The sequence below is a fragment of the Ovis canadensis genome, chromosome 1, assembly GCF_042477335.2.
Source record: "Ovis canadensis isolate MfBH-ARS-UI-01 breed Bighorn chromosome 1, ARS-UI_OviCan_v2, whole genome shotgun sequence".
In the NCBI taxonomy this organism is placed as follows: domain Eukaryota; kingdom Metazoa; phylum Chordata; class Mammalia; order Artiodactyla; family Bovidae; genus Ovis; species Ovis canadensis.
Window position 1 is genome coordinate 241,489,918 of NC_091245.1, and position 18,599 is coordinate 241,508,516.

The following is an 18,599-nucleotide window of genomic DNA, read 5'->3' on the forward strand; positions in this document are numbered from 1 at the left end:
TTACTTCTAAACAACCATAAAACATTTGGTGCCAGAAAGTCACTGTATACATTGTCCTAGCAAGTTCTAACTCCCAGGTTGGTTTCCCCAGCTATAACTTGGCTTTTTGACCACCTTCCTTGACCACCCCATTCTGTTCATCCTTATTTCCCATCTTCACCCTCAACCTCCATCATCTCTCCTGCTGAAGTCCCTGAGATCACAGAGAAGAAATGCTATATTATATTGGCATAATAGTATACCTATTTGTAAATTCATTTCAGCATTCCTTATTCCCTCTATAATGGACATTCTCTCCATAATGTATGAATAAAATCTTCAGAAAATGCCATTTTTTGCTGATCTGCAACATAGTCTAAGAGTGAGCGACTTCACTTTCACTTTTCACTTTCATGCATTGGAGAAGGAAATGGCAACCCACTCCGGTGTTCTTGCCTGGAGAATCCCAGGGACGGCAGAGCCTGGTGGGCTGCCGTCTGTGGGGTCGTACAGAGTTGGACACGACTAAAGTGACTTAGCAGCAGCAGCAGCAGCTGCAAATGCTGCTTCAAGACCTAACAAGTTTAAGGATCTGCCTTTCTGTGCCCCCACATAGGAAACAGGGAAGCCGGCATGCTGCAGTCCATGGGGAAGCAAAAAGTTGGACATGACTCAGTGACTGAACAACAACAATAGGAAACAATTTCAGTTCCAGTCACATGTAAGGGATGAGGGAGACACAGAGAGTAGAGCTGAAAAACATTTCCAATGTTCATATAGATATCTTGTAGTATATAGTTAGCTTTTTATCTATAACCCTAGATATAACAAACATAGACATGAAATTTCTCTCCTTCCCCCCACCCTTTCCTCCACTAAGAGAGTGAGAATTGAGGAGTCATATTCTTATTAATAAGCTGTTCAATAGTCTCTTATATTTGAACCACAGCAGGTGAGAAGAATGAGTTGCTAAAGGAACCAAATTCTCCCACTGCCCTTAACACATAAAAAATAAAGACAAGAGTGGGTCATTGTCTTCCTCCTCATCTTTATCCTAATTTATAATCACTCATGGAACTTGTTACAAACCTCCATCTTTCAGGATGCTGTGCAGAATGATGGATTTCAGAGCAGGTGGTCAAGGGCTCTGACCTTCTTCCATCTCTGTCACTGGCTGATAACACAGTATCTGGAGCTTTGGATTCTTCATGTACAAATGATGACCCGCGCTGTACAAATGGCCCATCTGTACAAACGATGGCATGGTTATTAAGATAAATAAGTAAAATAATATATACAGAAGCTCTGTGCAAACTACTTAGCTCTAAAAAAAGTTAGTTTCAGTTGCTTGACCTGTCTCAGTTTACTTATCTCTACTGGGGACAATAAGGATACCTACCTCATAAGGTTCTTGTGAACTCTAAACAAGTTAATAAACCTAAGAACAATTCCTGACATCAGTTCAGTTCAGTTCAGTTCAGTTGCTCAGTTGTGTCCAACTCTTTGCGACCCCATGAATCGCAGCATGCCAGGCCTCCCTGTCCATCACCAACTCCCGGAGTTCACTCAGATTCACGTTCATCGAGTCAGTGATGCCATTCAGCCATCTCATCCTCTGTCGTCCCCTTCTCCTCCTGCCCCCAATCCCTCCCAGCATCAGAGTCTTTTCCAATGAGTCAACTCTTCGCATCAAGTGGCCAAAGTATTGGAGTTTCAGCTTTAGCATCAGTCCTTCCAATGAACACCCAGGACTGATCTCCTTTACAACAGACTGGTTGGATCTCCTTGCAGTCCAAGGGACTGTTAAGAGTCTTCTCCAACACCACAGTTCAAAAGCATCAGTTCTTTGGCTTTACAGTCCAACTCTCACATCCATACATGACCACTGGAAAAACCATAGCCTTGACTAGATGGACCTTAGTCGGCAAAGTAACGTGTCTGCTTTTGAACATACTATCTAAGTTGGTCATAACTTTCCTTCCAAGGAGTAAGCGTCTTTTAATTTCATGGCTGCAATCACCATCTGTGGTGATTTTGGAGCCCCAAAATAAAGTCTGACAGTTTCCACTGTTTCCCCATCTATTTCCCATGAAGTGATGGGACCAGATGCCATGATCTTCGTTTTCTGAATGTTGAGCTTTAAGCCAACTTTTTTACTCTCCTCTTTTACTTTCATCAAGAGGCTTTTTAGCTCCTCTTCACTTTCTGCCATAAGGGTGGTGTCATCTGCATATCTGAGGTTACTGATATTTCTCCTGGCAATCTTGATTCCAGCTTGTGCTTCTTCCAGCCCAGCGTTTCTCATTATGTACTCTGCATATGAGTTAAATAAGCAGGGTGACAACATACAGCCTTGACACAGTGCTTCATAAATGTTAGCCACTAACATCATTAACGTAAGCTCCGCAAGGGGGCGAGTAGAATTTTAAACCTCTTTTCATCTTCCTCAGAGCAAGGCATTCTGAGCCCCGCAGGGGACATCTGATTCACAAACTGAAGGATCTCCTGCTCTCAGTCTGTGCTTAGGAAGGCATTTGAGTGTAGGGCGGCCTTCACCCGGAACCCAAACCTCCGGGCGCTGAAGCGCCGGAGCCTCTTTACGCTTGGACTCAGGGCCCGGAAGTCGCGAGGGTGGGGTCGGCGCTGCCCAGTGAAATTGGCTACCCAGGGAAGATGCTGCTGGACCTGTCGGAGGAGCACAAGGAGCACCTGGCCTTCCTGCCGAAAGTGGACAGCGCGGGTTAGGGCGCGCGGCGGCGGGGGGTGGATCCCTGCTGTCTGGGGAGGGGATCGAGGGAGCGCCTGGCGCTCAGGGTCTCCTGGCTTCCGTTGCAGTGGTCGCAGAGTTTGGGCGAATTGCGGTGGAGTTCCTGAGGCGTGGCTCGAACCCCAAGATCTACGAAGGCGCTGCCAGTAAGAAACGGGGAGGCACAGCTGTGCAATCTGCTCTGGGAAGTGTGGGCCGTTCTCTATCTCCGTGGAGAGGACGGGGTTCTTGGGACAAGGGTTGTACCCTCCCCTCCCAGCCCCCCCCCCCCCCCCCCCGCCGTTGTGGCAGAATAAATGTGGCAGAAGGGCTCGTAAGTCAGGGCGCAGATCCTGCCCGTGCTCTAAATACTGAGGTTTTTGTTTGTTTGTTTGTTTGTTTTAAAAGCTTGTGTTTTTTGGCGTGTAATGGACATAACACCATTTGCCGGATACACTATGATGCTTATATGCATCCAAGTGTGTGGAATAGTTCGGTGAACCATAAATACATAAGTGTTTGGCTGTTGTTCGTTGTTCAGACATCTGCTTTTACTGAACTATTTTTCCCCCGATGGACGAGGGGAAGTTTCCGATATTGTCTCTTCTGTTAGGCTTGAAGTAGCTGCGCGCTCAGGAGAGGGATAGTACACCTGGTATTGTTTCCACGCATCTGTATTTTGTAAAGAAGGTTACATGGTGGGAAATAACTGAAGGCATTTGCCTGGGAATGGCTGATGAACAGGAGGTTATTACCAAAATTATTTTTTATTGCAGTGTTCGAAAACATGGAGTAATGGATCATATTTACTCTTTTTCAGGAAAACTCAGCGTGAGTAGTGACACTGTCCAGCATGGTGTGGAAGGCTTAATATACCTCCTCACTGAAAGTTCAAAGCTCATGGTAAGGGCTTTTGTGGGCAGTTTTGTATTACCAGGACCTTAAGGAGGTTCAGTATACTCTGTGTATCAGTCCTGGTAGGATCTCCTCATTTCAGTAATGTTGTTACTGATTTATAATTGATTGAGTGAAGCCATGCGTACATAATCTGACTGTAAGGTGACCTGCTGGCACGAATGCCTCTTGTTAGTATAAATTAGAATTGCCTGTAATTCCTCATGTTACTGTGTGTATCCTAAGAAGACAGAGAATGAAATGATTTAACTTTTTGTGTATTAGCAGTATCTAGCTTGTTGGAGAATTGAGAAAACTGGGCATTTTGGCAGTTCTTTTTGTATTTTAATAAAGTATTTTTTTCCTTTTTTCCCACATTTTTCCCTTTTTAATACTGGCTGAGAATCTTGTGCCAGTTGTTGTTTCTCCATGCTCTTAATAGAAAAAAATATTTGAAAAATTACAGCTGGCTACATGGGATTTCCCAGGTGGTGCTAGTGGTAAAGAACCCACCTGCCAATGCAGGAGACATAAGAAACTCAGGTTCAATCCCTGGGTCAGGAAGATGCCCTGGAGGAGGGCATGGCAATCCACTCCAGTTTTTTTGCCTGGAGAATCCCATGGACAGAGGAGCCTGGTGGGCTACAGTCCATGGGGTCGCAAAGAATCCAACAGGATTGAAATGACTTCACTCACATACACAAACACACACACACGCATACACACACAGACACACAGCTTAATTTATATATTGTCCATTCTACTGTTTCTCAGACTTACCTTTTAGTGAGAATGTTGTGTGACCCTTTTAAACCAAATTTCTGATTCCTGTCTCAAACCTGTTGAATCAGATTTTCCAGAAGAGGGGCTTGAGAATATTTTTCTAAGGTGCTTTAAAACATTCTTAAGATCAGGTAAATTTGGGAAACTACCCTAAAGGCTTAACATTTTGATAGCAAATCCTCACGCTGGAAGTGATGAAAGACAGAGTGTGGCTTATTGAGTTATGGTGTTTCACCCTAATAATTAGGGTGAAATAATTAGATTATTTGAGTGGTTAACTGCATAAAAATATATTTGATAGATTCCTTTTGTCAGACTTCCTAAAATGTTACACTTAGAGGTGTTCCACAGCAAATGCTCTGTCACATAAATGTGTTCCATTAGTTGATGCAGGAACTCATCTTTGCTTCCTAGGTGATCTTTTCTGGCCCTCTTCAGAGCTTACCTGGCTGCTCTCCTCCTCGCAATCAATCTCTAGCCTCTTGCTCTTCGATTTAGTCGAGTTGAATCTTCTGACAGACTACCTGATGTGATTGGTCAACAAACCTAACCTACCTGGCCCCAAAGACTATAAGCCCTCCTCACCGGGATTGAGCCCATTTGATTTATTCAGTTCTTTATTCCTAGCATGGGACCTATCTCATAGTAGGATCTCAGGAAATACTTGCTAAAGGGACAAGATAACCCAAGCCTATGCTGTTACAAACAGAAACAAGTCTAATGACAGTGACATCCCCTCCCAAAAAGGGCGGCTTGCAGAAACTGGAAAAGGGCAAGGGAGGTAGAGTATTAAAGTGGCTGAGGCAAATGCAATGAAGGGAAGAGAAACAAAAAAATTGTGCTTCCTCTACTTTTTCTCCACCTGTTTATCCCTCCTCATGTTGGTCATCCAGTAAGGGAGTAAAAGCAAGCCTGCTGTTGGCAGTTTCCTTTTTTCCTATTTAGAGTCAGCACCAATGTTAGGGTTGCTTGGTCCCTAATAATGTTGTTCCATTGGATAGCCAAAATCTGTGACTCCACGTCCTTCTCTCCCTTTGGTCCCTTTGGTGACCAAATACATGACTTTATGTGTCCGGTCAGCATCTGAATATCCCACTAAGATTTACCTAAACCGTTTTCTTCCACCTACCCCCTGCCTCTGGCAACCACCAATCTGTTCTCTGTATCTGTGAGTTTTGTGGGGCTTTTTTTGTTTTTTGTTTGTCTTAGATTTGACATGTAAGAGAGATCATACAGTATTTCTTTTTTCTGTCTGACTTAATTCACTTAGCATAATGCCCTCAAGTTCCATCCATGTTGTTGCAAATGGCAAGATTCCTTTTTTTTTTTTTTTTAACGGATGGGTAATATTCCACTGTGTATTTATGCCACAACTTCTCTATGCATTCATCCTTCGATGGATACTTAGTTTGTTTTCACGTTTTATCCACTGTAAATAGATGCTTCAGTGAACATGGGGGTGCATATGTCTGTTCGAATCTGTGTTTTTGTTTTTTTGGGGTAAATATCCAGAAGTAGAATTGCTAGATCATATGGTAGTTCTATTTTTAGTTTTTTGAAGAACCTCCATACTGTTTTCCATAGTGACTGCACCAATTTATGTTCCTACCAACAATGTACAAGAGTTCCCTTTTCTCCACAGCCTTACCAACACTTGTTTCTTGTCATTTTGATACTATCCATTCCAGTGGATGTGAAGTGATATCTCATCATTTTGATTTACATTTCCCTGGTGATGAGTGATGCTGAGCATCTTTTCATGTGCCTGTTGGCCTTCTACATGTGTTCTTTGGAAAATATGAATTCAGATCTTCTGCCCATTTTAAAATCAGATTATTTATGGGTTTATTTACTTATTTATTTATTTTGCTATTGTGTATCAGATACGTGATTTGCAGATTTTTCTTTCATTCAGTAGGTTGCCTTTTCATTTTGTTGATGCTTTCCTTTGCTGTGCAGAAGCCTTTTGACCCACTAGTTTGTTTTCGCTTTTGTTGCTTATTTTTATTTTTATGTATCAGAAACTCAGAATTTGGAATAGTGGACAGGGGTTGCCTTTTACTAAGGAGTGTTGTTTCTTTTACTAGACAATAGAATTCATATTTTTTTGTGTATATCCAGTATTTCAGCATTTATTAGACACAAATAAATTTTGATAAACTTGATTCATTTTTAGATTTCTGAACTGGATTTCCAAGATTCTGTTTTTGTTCTGGGATTTCCTGAAGAACTGAACAAATTGTTGCTTCAGCTTTATCTAGACAACAGAAAGGAGATCAGAACTATCCTGAGTGAATTGGCACCAGACCTTCCCAGTTACCACAGCCTTGAATGGCGACTGGATGTACAGGTATGACTTTTTTTAAAAAAATCTGACATAGAATATAAGATTTATTTTAGGCTTATGTCTTCACACTTATTATATTCTTTACCACCTTAACCAAATTCTGGTTTGAAACTTCAGTTTTTTAATGTCCATTTTTAGACCATTTCACAAATAGTTCATTTTCTTTTTTTTTCCCAAACCACACCGCAAGACTTGTGGGATTTTTTAGTTCCCCAACCAAGGATTGAACCCAGGCTCTTGGCAGTGAGAGGGCTGGGTTCTAACCATTGGACTGTCAGGGAATTCCCCATTTTCTTATATTTTTAATATGTTCACATTGGTTTAATTTGTGAAGTTTATAAGAAATAGGTTATTTTGGAAAAGCAGATGGTTACCTATATTTTTTAAGTGGTGCTTAGCTTTTAGAAAACCTTTTTCTGTCTAAATAAAGCACATTTATAGAAAAGTGCATAGGTCAGTATATAGCCCAATGAATTATCATGTGGTAAAAACACCTATGAAAGCAGCACCCATGATCAGCACCTCAGAAGCATCCTTCTTGCCTTCTACAAGTTACTTCCCCATCCTTTTCAAAGGCAACCAGCATCCTGACTTTTAATGCATAGATTATTTTTTTCTGCTCTTTAACTTTCTATTCATGAAATGATTCAATAAATATTCTTCTATGTCTGCCTTCTTTTTATGAGGGTTGGGTTGTTTTTAAAGCCACGTACACAACCAAAAAGGAGTTTTCAGACATTGCATGCAGCCCTTTCTCAAGCAGTGACAGATAAGCTAGTTAAGAGATGTTTATTGAATGCCATGCAATCACTGATTAGGGCTGTGCTGAATGCTTTGGGAACCAGAATTGTAAGATACTTTCTCAGCTGGAAAAGATATTATTTGTTTAGTGATATTAGATGTCTCAAAATAACTAGTAATTAAAGATAGTTATGAAATAAGGTTCTGGAGGGAAAAAAAGAATATAACTGTATAAATAAAGGTACTTCTGAGTATTTCAGAAAAGCTGTATCTCAGGTAGTTCAGTGTACACTGGCATGTTCCAGAAAAGCATCAATAAAAGAAGGGTAAATTTCAGAAAAAAGAAATGAATGGAGATAATCAGGGTAATATTGAGAGAGGAGACAGCATAAGTTGTAAAGACCCATGTGAATCTGAGAATGAACAAATGAATATGTAGGATAGCTCCCTAGTTCCCAAACTTGATTGCACATTGAAATGACCTTAGGGAGCTTTAAAAAAATTCTGATATCTGTGTTCTGCCCCAGAGGTTCTGATTTATTGGTACAGAGTTTTACCTGGGCATCAGGATTTTTTAAAGCTCCCTTGTCACCCAGGTAATTCTAATGTGTAATAACGTTTGTAAACCGCTGTAATAGTAGATTCTTCTGATTTGAGTGGTCCGAATAGGTTACAGAAATTCAGCTAGACAAGCTTAGCAATTCTATCCCAGTGTCTTGAGTGCTTAAATATATATTAACACAGGAGAAGGTATAAAGCAGATTATAGGCTCCTTGAAGGCATATGCAACTTGCTTTTTTGATTAAACATTTTCTTTTTAGATTTATTGACAGTTCAGATTGCTGTAGTTTACTTCTCTTCCCCATCATTTAGTAAGCATTTCATTGTATGAATATTCTCAATTTATCCATTCTGTTGGTAAAGAATATTTGAGATATGTCTAGCTTTTGGCTCTTGGAAACAAGTACTATTATGAATATGTGTATATGTGTAAGAGTTTACAGTATGTACCTCTGAGTGGAATTGCTAGTAATTTTATCTGTTTTCCAAAGTAATTCTCTCATCACTCTCACCAGCAGCAGATAAGTTACCAAGTCATTATCATCACTTCGCAGTGCTCCTTATGGGCAGGTTTCTAATTCTTGCCAGTCTGATAAACAGCATGATTTTATTGGCCATTTTCTAATAAAGTTGAACGTATTTCCTGTGTTTATTTTTATTACTTTTGCAAAGTGCTTTCATAGATCTGTACAATTTTCTTGGTTTTGTGGGGGTTTTATTGAATCAGAACACTTCTTCATACATTCTTGATACTGTTTTTTGGTTTTATGTGTTACAAAGTATCTTTTCTCAGGTTGTGGCTTGGTTTTTTTTTAACTATTTTTAGATATCTTTCCAAGAAGTTTTAATAATTTTAATGTATTTCAGTTTATCAGTTTTTTATTTATGAGTTTTGTTTTTATAACCCTTGCATACTGTATGGCTACCTATACATCGTAGTTTTTTTTTTCCCAAAGATTTTAAAGTTTACTGTTCATTTTGAAGTCTGTGATTTATCTGAAATTCAATTTTTGTGTATGGTATAATGTCACTATTCATATGTCCAGCATGATTGTTAAATAGTTATTATGCTCTTATTCCTTTTAAAACTAAGCTTGCAAGCAGAAGCCTCAGGCAACAGATTAAACCATCAGTGACTATAAAGCTCCACCTTAATCAGAATGGAGATCACAACACTCAAGTTCTGCAGACAGACCCAGCCACCCTGCTCCACTTGGTTCAGCAGTTGGAGCAAGCCTTGGAGGAGATGAAAACAAACCACTGTAGGAGAGTCGTGCGCAATATCAAGTAGTCCCAGTTTGTTTCTTCCTCCTGAATCACTTGTGAATTGATGATACGCAGTAGTTATTTTTCAAAACAATTTTTTAAGTTGATAGTGATAAATACATAGAGATTTCATAAAATTTCTTTTCCTGTGTCAAGATACTGAGGTCATGATCACAGGCTAAGTGAAGTTTCTTTCTCGGTGCTAAATATGGTCAGTTTCTTGAGTTAAGATGTAGTTTGTATCGTAAATGTGTAAATAGGATTGAATCACCTGAAAGTGAATCTATACTGTTCAAATCCTCTGTGTATATAAATGACTATATTTTTTTGATGCTTTTCCTGACTAGTTTATTGTTTTCCTCCTTATTGATCTAAACTTAAAAATAAAGTTCACCATGTAATTCTATTATTATTCATAGCATTTCTAGACAGTTTAATGTTTTACTTTAAAGCACACCATGATGTTAATAGCCATAGAATAGTGGGAAGTGAATATGAATTTTTAAAATGCAACATTTTTTAGGCAGTTCATGTATTTTATTTGGCTGTGCATATACTAAGTACTTACCTTGTTGCTTAAGTTTAAGTTGCCATGCTAATAAGTTTAAATAGTACTCAAATTTGTGTGAAAATATTGTAGTTTATCAAGGATTAATTTTTTCCCCTATTACCAAAGCATCTAAGAGACACACTGCCATTCGACATTTATAAACAATGGATGCAGGCAAATTGTAATCAGTTCTTAATTATCTAGATATAAATTACAGTCACTTTTTAAAATTCTGTTTGAATAAAGTGTAAAGAGGGCAAAGGGAGGCCATGTTTACTACTTTCCAGGCAAATTTCCCTTCTCCCTTAAACAAAAACTTGATTTTTGTTTTGTGTTGTTTTTAAGTGGGTGATCATAAGCTACTGGCCTGAAAAATTCAGCTGCCGACATGTCAGGTCACTGTCAGGGACACAGGAAGACTTAAGGAGGAACAGGCTTAAGGAGGAAGTTGCGTGGAAGGGTGGAAAATGGGGTTCAGTCTTGAATATCTATCCAGAACCTTATTCTGAGAATCTCATCCCACGTAGCAAATCGGGAAGGGCTTTAGAAACGTCAGACTCTAAGCAGTGCTCCAGGCTCTGTTGTTACTTTGCCCCCTAAGAGTTAGAGATTTCCAAGTCAAAGTGGCATCATGTTTCTTCTTTCTCTTAAGAGAGAGCCTCGCAGGAAACAGGCCAGTGGAAGAGAAGCACAATTGAAATTGCCACCCATCATCCCCTTGTAGGCATCTTTTTTCCATACATGTGTGGAAAAAACATGTTATGCACTTGCAAAATAACTGTAAGCAAACTATACTCAGATCATTTTTGATTATAGTGATAACTTGATTAATGAAGCTTTCATGTTAACAACCTCACAAATAAGAGAAAACTTTACATAGTACATGAAATTGTAGCATATGTCATCAGGTTAAAAGCAACATGCCTGCCAAGCTTATACAATAAAAATAGCCCTGTGAGGCTTCTTATTTGTCCACATTGGGTAGAGATAAGCAGGGCCGACTGCAGCTGAAATTGAAATAATATCCTTGTGTCTTCTTAGGGCAACTTTTATTCTTCCTCTATACCCATTATTCTTATCCCAAGCAAAACAACAAAGCATGTGTTAGTCTCTTTTTTTAATTTGTATCAAACTCCCCTTGTCTTTTTATTACAGTTTATGGGGTTCTCATGGCAAATATACTAGGGTGGTTTGCTGCTCCCTTCTCCAGAGAAGACGACAGAGGGTGAGATAGTTGGATGGCATCACCGATGCAATGGACATGAACTTGGGCAAACTCCAGGAGATGGTGGGGGACAGGGAGGCCTGACATGCTGCAGTCCATGGGGTCATGAAGAGTCAGACAAGACTTGGTGACTGAACAAAAACCCCTTGTCTCCAGTCTCTCTGCTTTGTTGTTCTTTCTGATGTTCTTTGCTTTTTGGGGCCTGAATGAGTTGGGAGCAGTCTTCCTTTTGAATCTGGGACTCACTTTTTTTTGTTCCCCACAGAGCATCTAATGAGCCTCTTCCTTTTCTTGTTTGAACATTCCACACCCTTACCCACTCCTGTGCCTTATTTGTTTTATGGCACATTAATTTTTTTGTAGTTTGTATATGAACATATTTTCTGCAGATGCTCTCCTATATGACCAGTTTCTTGACTCTGGGATATGCCTTTCCATCTGTAACTATCTACATGTTTATTAAAACATTTTGGATTACGAGTGTGTTTATTTTTTAGGATTTGCTGATTCATGTTTAGACTTAAGCATAATAGCTCTTAAGTCTCAAAGCCAGAATGGTAACATATCATTTCTCTGAACAGCTCTGTGAATAGGGAATAATCAATATATGTAATTACAAAGTCTACATATACTTCACCCACTGGAAGTCTCCTTTGTATTTCACAAATTTCCTGAGTTTATTTTGTTATTGATGTTTCCAAGCTTGAGTAAATTTAAAACAGCAAACTAGAAAGTGGTGTGGATACTATAAGAAGAAAACAGACTTTTGTGAAAACTGGAAAATGAGAACCTAATGCGAAGGAAAGTTTGAAAAAGCATTAAGAGTGGGTAAAGCAATATTGTAAAGTAGTTAGCCTCCAATTAAATTAATTTTTTTAAAAGTGTGTAAAGGATGCTTGTGTGGGAATCTTTAAAATGTATAACAGTATGTTGCCCTTTAGGGTATGATCCTATGAGAAATCAGTCTTTGGGAATGGACAAAAGGATTTAAATTTAGTTTTTGTGGCTTCTTATGGATCCTTGATAAATTCTCAAAGCTTTGTTTTCTTCATCTCTAAAATAGGAATAATAACACCTATCTCATTGGCTTGTAGAGACCAGATGAGACCATGCATATAAAATGTTCAGTGTAGTAGAGGACTTTAGAATATACTAATGTGGACTGAGGGTCTCATTATTTATAACCTGAATTCTGTCTAAAACACTCTTAAGGAACTGAGAGAAAATGTTACCTGGTGGTTTCTGGGTGGTAGGATTATGACTTCCTTTGCCTTCTTAATTTCTATACTGAGTTTAACTTGTATTAAAAAAATTTTTTTGAAGTCTAAAGAAGAAAAAGCTTAAATACATTTTTAGTAGTACTTTTATTGAAAATTTTAATTCTTATGGGCCTCCCTGGTGGCTCAGTTGTAAAGAATCCACCTGCCAATTCAGGAGACACAGGTTCAATCCATGATCCAGGAAGATCCCACATTCCTTGGAGCAACTTAAGCCTGTGCACAGTTATCGAGCCTGTGCTCTAGAGCCCAGGAGCTGAAACTACCGAGCCCATGGACCCCCAAATCCTGAAGCTCAAGTGCCCTAGAGGTCTCAAACCACTGCAATGAGAAGCCCACACACCGCAACTAGAGAGTAGCCCCCACTCTTCAAAACTAAAGAAAAGCCTATTCAGCAACAGAGACCCAGCACAGCCAAAAATAAAGTTTCAACAAAACAAAAATTTAATTCTCAGAGTGATACACACATAACTCTCCAGAAAACTCAGGTATTCAATCTGCCTAGTCCCCAAAGGACTCAGGTAGACAGGCTGAAGGTTTTACCTATAGGCTTGGTCCAGGGTCCTTTTTTTTTTTTTTTCGTCCTTTTCCCTCCATGCTAGTGAAAGAAACATGGGAATCTCAAGGCACTAGCTAAGCCAGCTCTCTTTTTTCTAGGTAATATTATATCTAAATGGAGCTTTTAATCTCCACAGGAAAACATAATACCTCTTTGTAGTTCTCACAGCCTTCATGATTAGGAAGATCTGTCCACTGTTAATATTAAAGTCTTCCTACTATACTTTACTTCCCTGGTGGCTCAGATGGTAAAGCGTCTGTCTACAATGCGGGAAACCGGGGTTCGATCCCTGGGTCGGGAAGATCCTCTGGAGAATGAATGGCAATCCACTCCAGTACTATTGCCTGGAAAATCCCATGGACAGAGGAGCGTGGTAGGCTACAGTCCACGGGGTCGCAAAGAGTTGGACACGACTGAGCGACTTCACTCACTATACTTTACATACTGTTCTCTGTCCTTTTCTTTTAATATATATGTTTAAATCTCTCTTTAGCTTACCCTTCCATGGTTTCCACAGTGATTGGTAACTGTCATCTCTTTTCCTTTCTTTCACTACAAGTGAAAAATACTTTGGTACAAAGGGTGTAGTACTATATTGCCTCTGGTTTAAACATACTCGTTTTTAAAACCACCATGACAGTTATGCTCAAACCTACATACTTTCCTTTAAAGCAAAACAAGCAAGCCCAGCTTCACTATTAGTGTGGTTACTTCAGTGAGCTTTGCAAACTTTGAGAATGATGTTTTAATTATAAAAGCGGAAGAAACCCACTGTTTCTCAGCTTTGCAAAATAGTGTATACTATTTCAAGGTGAGAAAACAATTATATGCTTTATGGCAATAAAATACATATGTTGAATGACTGTCACTTGAATATTAATGGATCTTTATATAGTTCCAGTCCTCTCTGCACAGGAACTCAAATGACTTAATTATGTTTGGTAGCCATGAGTCCATAAGAGTCTACTTACTATAATAGGGATACATGGGAAAAGTAATTTTATTTTCTTTATGGGCCTAAAATAAAAAAGCATCAGGAATATAGATATCTGCATTAATCAACTTAAACCCTATCAACTTTTTATAAGAATTTTTAAAGTATAGTGTAAATTGTTTGTTTCATTAGAAATATTGCTAATTATATAACTGTCAGAATGAGAGGCCATGCACTTTTATTGTACTTGAAACTAAATTGATGTTTTTTAGTTGCAAAGATCACAATTTTCATTTTCCTCTCCTGCCATTATCATCTCTAGTCTCACAGAACAGTCTGCCCAATGACCAGCTACAAAGAGGCAACCCAGAGAAAAGGGTTTTTGCCCTTTCTCACAAACTTCGTGAGATCTTTTACCTCTTTTATTCTTTATTTTTCTTAGTCTTTACTCTTTTACTTTGAACTCTGATCCACCCATTTACGTATGGCATTGTGCTGATAGGAGAACAAAGCAAATTTTAAAACCTTTTCTAGCTGTTTTTACAAAGGCAGTGACTCCATCGTGTTAAATATTAAATACTTAGAATGATCTATGTTGTGTGTTGAACAAAGGGTAAAGTCGTAAAGTTTAGAATGCTCTCAGGCCATTCCATCCTTGAAAATCATTTAATTCATAAACTTACCAGTCTACAGAAAGGAGTATCCTAGGTGGCAGGGGGCTATTCTGCAGAAGGGAAGTTCCTTTGGGCTGCTGTCTGTTGGAACCATTTTTCCTTGAAAGTCCACCTTCTTCTGGAAAGCAAAATTCCTAGTATGATTCAATAGCTAGGGCTGTAGAAATGTGCAGAAGAAAAGGCACATGACTGCAGAATACTCTGGAGTATTTGGACATGGTTTGGATGGCAGAAATTATCTTTACTCCTTTTCTACCGAAGAGGGGTTCCCTGAGGTAACCAGAGGTGTGATGGGAAAAGCAAATGGAGTTTTTTTAATACCTGCATGCCGATGTTGTGATTGTCATAAATCCAATGAGAAGTGGATGCCTGTGGCTTTGAAGGAATGTGCTTAGTGCACAGAACGAAAAGGCTTCTCAGTTAACTCAAAGGCTAAAATCACACAGATTAAAATTCAGAGAATGAGGAAAAGAAAATCCAGGGAAGTCTTTGAGTTTCACTGGAGCAAGTATAGATGGTTAGAATTTGATTTTCTGGCATGGTCTGCAAACCATATGCTTTTATTCCAAATTAAAAGCCCTTACAAAGCTCAAGTGAGTGTAAGTCCTGCAGCAAAATAGAATTACTTGATTTGCACCAAGACTGTTCCACAATACATAAACTAAAAGAACTGAGAAAGGCCATAGACAACTTTTTTCAGTACTTAAAAAAATGAGCGAGTCACCATGTACTTTCCAAAAGGAGAAAGTGATTTGTCTCACAATATGAGCAATATAATTAAAAAAATTTTTTTAATGTTTAGGACCTTAAGGGTATAATTATTTGGTATCCTTTCCCATGCCTTTTTTTGTTCCACTCTTTGCCTAGACATAAATACCAAATTCCATGCCTTTCTTAGGCACTTAGAACAATTTCTTTTCATGCCAAACTTTCTAAGCCTCCTTCCTTCCCCTCCCCCACCCTTCTTTAATTTAAATTTTATTTCTTTGGCCATGCGGAGTGGCATGTTCCCCAACCAGGAATTGAACCTGTGCCCCCTGCATTAGGACCATGGACTCTTAACCTCTGGATGACCAGAGAAGTCCTTCCCTCCTTTTAAAAATTATTTTTTTGAGAAATATTTCAAATAACATAAAATTCACCCTTTCAAAGTGCAATTGACTGCGGTTTGGAATATTCACAAAGTTGTGCAAACATGGTCACCACTATCTGATTACAGAACATTTTCATCACTCCAGAAAGAAACCCATATCCATGAGGAATCACTCCCCATTTCCTCCTCCCTCCAGTCCCTGACAACCACTAATCTACTTTCTGCAGATTTGCCTCTTGGGGATGTTTCAAATAAGTAGAATTATACAATATATACTGTTCATGGGGTTCTCAAGGCAAGAATACTGAGGTGGTTTGCCATTCCCTTCTCCAGTGGACCACATTCTGTCACACCTCTCAACCATGACCTGCCCGTCTTGGGTGGCTCCACACAGCATGGCTTAGTTTCATTGAGTTCGACAAGGCTGTGGTCCTAGTGTGATCAGATTGGCTAGTTTTCTGTGATTATGGTTTCGGTGTGTCTGCCCTCTGATACCCTCTCACAACACCTACCATCTTACTTGGGTTTCTCTTACCTTGGATGCAGGGTATCTCTTCACGACTGCTCCAGCAAAGCACAGCCACTGCTCCTTACCTTGGACAAAGTCGCCCCTCCTGATCTTGAACATGGAGTAGCTCCGCTCGGCCCTCCTGCACCCTCACAGCCGCCGTTCCTTGGATGGGTCATGGTGGAGAGGTCTGACAGAATGTGGTCCACTGGAGAAGGGAATGGCAAACCACTTCAGTATTCTAGCCTTGAGAACCCCAAGAACAGTATGAAAACGCAAAATGATAGGATACTGAAAGAGGAACTCCCCAGGTCAGTAGGTGCCCAATATGCTACTGGAGATCAATGGAGAAATAACTCCAGAAAGAATGAAGGGATGGAGCCAAAGCAAAAACAGTACCCAGTTGTGGATGTGACTGGTGATACAAGCAAGGTCCGATGCCGTAAACAGCAATATTGCATAGGAACCTGGAATATCAGGTCCATGAATCAAGGCAGATTGGAAGTGGTCAAACAGGAGATGGCAAGAGTGAACGTCGACATTCTAGGAATCAGTGAACTAAAATGGACTGGAATGGGTGAATTTAACTCAGATGACCATTATATCTACTACTGTGGGCAGGAATCCCTTAGGAGAAATGGAGTAGCCATCATGGTCAACAAAAGAGTTCGAAATGCAGTACTTGGATGCAATCTCAAAAACGACAGAATGATCTCTGTTCGTTTCCAAGGCAAAGCATTCAATATCACCATAACCCAAACCTATGCCCAAACCGGTGCTGAAGAAGCTGAAGTTGAATGGTTCTATGAAGACCTATAACACCTTTTAGAACTAACACCCGAAAGAGATGTCCTTTTCATTATAGGGGACTGGAATGCAAACGTAGGAAGTCAAGAAACACCTGGAGTAACAGGCATATTTGGCCTTGGAGTACGGAATGAAGCAGGGCAAAGGCAAATAGAGTTTTGCCAAGAGAACGCACTGGTCATAGCAAACACCCTCTTCCAACAACACAAGAGAAGACTCTACACATGGACATCACCAGATAGTCAACCCCGAAATCAGATTGAGTATAGTCTTTGCAGCCAAAGATGGAGAAGCTTTATACAGTCAACAAAAACAAGACCAGGAGCTGACTGTGGCTCAGATCATGAATTCCTTATTGCCAGATTCAGACTTAAATTGAAGAAAGTAGGGAAAACGACTAGACCATTCAGGTATGACCTAAATCAAATCCCTTATGATTATACAGTAGAAATGAGAAATAGATTTAAGGGACTAGATCTGATAGACAAGAGTGCCTGATGAACTATGTACGGAGGTTCGTGACATTGTACTAGATAAAAGGATCAAGACCATCCCCATGGAAAAGAAATGCAAAAAGCAAAATGGCTGTCTGAGAAGGCCTTACAAATAGCTGTGAAAAGAAGAGAGCAAAAAGCAAAGGAGAAAAGGAAAAATATAAGCATCTGAATGCAGAGTTCCAAAGAATAGCAAGAAGAGATAAGAAAGCCTTCCTCAGTGATCAATGCAAAGAAATAGAGGAAAAGAACAGAATGGGAAAGACTAGAGATCTCTTGAACAAAGCTAGTGGAGGTGATGGAATTCCAGTTGAGCTATTTCAAATCCTGAAAGATGATGCTGTGAAAGTGCTGCACTCAATATGCCAACAAATTTGGAAAACTCAGCAGTGGCCACAGGACTGGAAAAGGTAGTTTTCATTCCAATCCCAAAGAAAGGCAATGCCAAAGAATGCTCAAACTACCGCACAATTGCACTCATCTCATATGCTAGTAAAGTAATGCTCAAAATTCTCCAAGCTAGGCTTCAGCGATACGTGAACCGTGAAATTCCTGATGTTCAAGCTGGTTTTAGAAAAGGCAGAGGAACCAGAGATCAAATTGCCAACATCTGCTGGATCATGGAAAAAGCAAGAGAGTTCCAGAAAAACATCTATTTCTGCTTTATTGACTATGCCAAAGCCTTTGACTGTGTGGATCACAATAAACTGTGGAAAATTCTGAAAGAGATGGGAATACCAGACCACCTGACCTGCCTCTTGAGAAATCTGTATGCAGGTCAGGAAGCAACAGTTAAAACTGGACATGGAACAACAGACTGGTTCCAAATAGGAAAAGGAGTATGTCAAGGCTGTATATTGTCCCCCTGCTTATTTAACTTCTATGTAGAGTACATCATGAGAAACGCTGGACTGGGAGAAACACAAGCTGGAATCAAGATTGCCGGGAGAAATATCAATAACTTCAGATATGCAGATGACACCACCCTTATGGCAGAAAGTGAAGAGGAACTAAAAAGCCTCTTGATGAAAGTGAAAGAGGAGAGTGGAAAAGTTGGCTTAAAGCTCAACATTCAGAAAATGAAGATCATGGCATCTGGTCCCATCACTTCATGGGAAATAGATGGGGAAACAGTGGAAACAGTGTCAGACTTCATTTTTT

The 18,599-nt window shown here is 39.6% G+C and overlaps 1 protein-coding gene across 1 annotated transcript; it reads left to right on the top strand.

The window, feature by feature from the left end:
* Positions 1-1,163: 1,163 nt before the first annotated feature.
* COMMD2 (COMM domain containing 2) lies at positions 1,164-9,723 on the top strand. The gene is made up of 5 exons (XM_069580736.1): positions 1,164-2,719; positions 2,815-2,892; positions 3,546-3,628; positions 6,579-6,752; positions 9,145-9,723. The coding sequence occupies exons 1-5, from the start codon at positions 2,653-2,655 to the stop codon at positions 9,340-9,342; spliced, it is 600 nt and encodes a 199-aa protein (XP_069436837.1). The 5' UTR covers positions 1,164-2,652; the 3' UTR covers positions 9,343-9,723.
* The last annotated feature ends 8,876 nt before the right edge of the window (positions 9,724-18,599 follow it).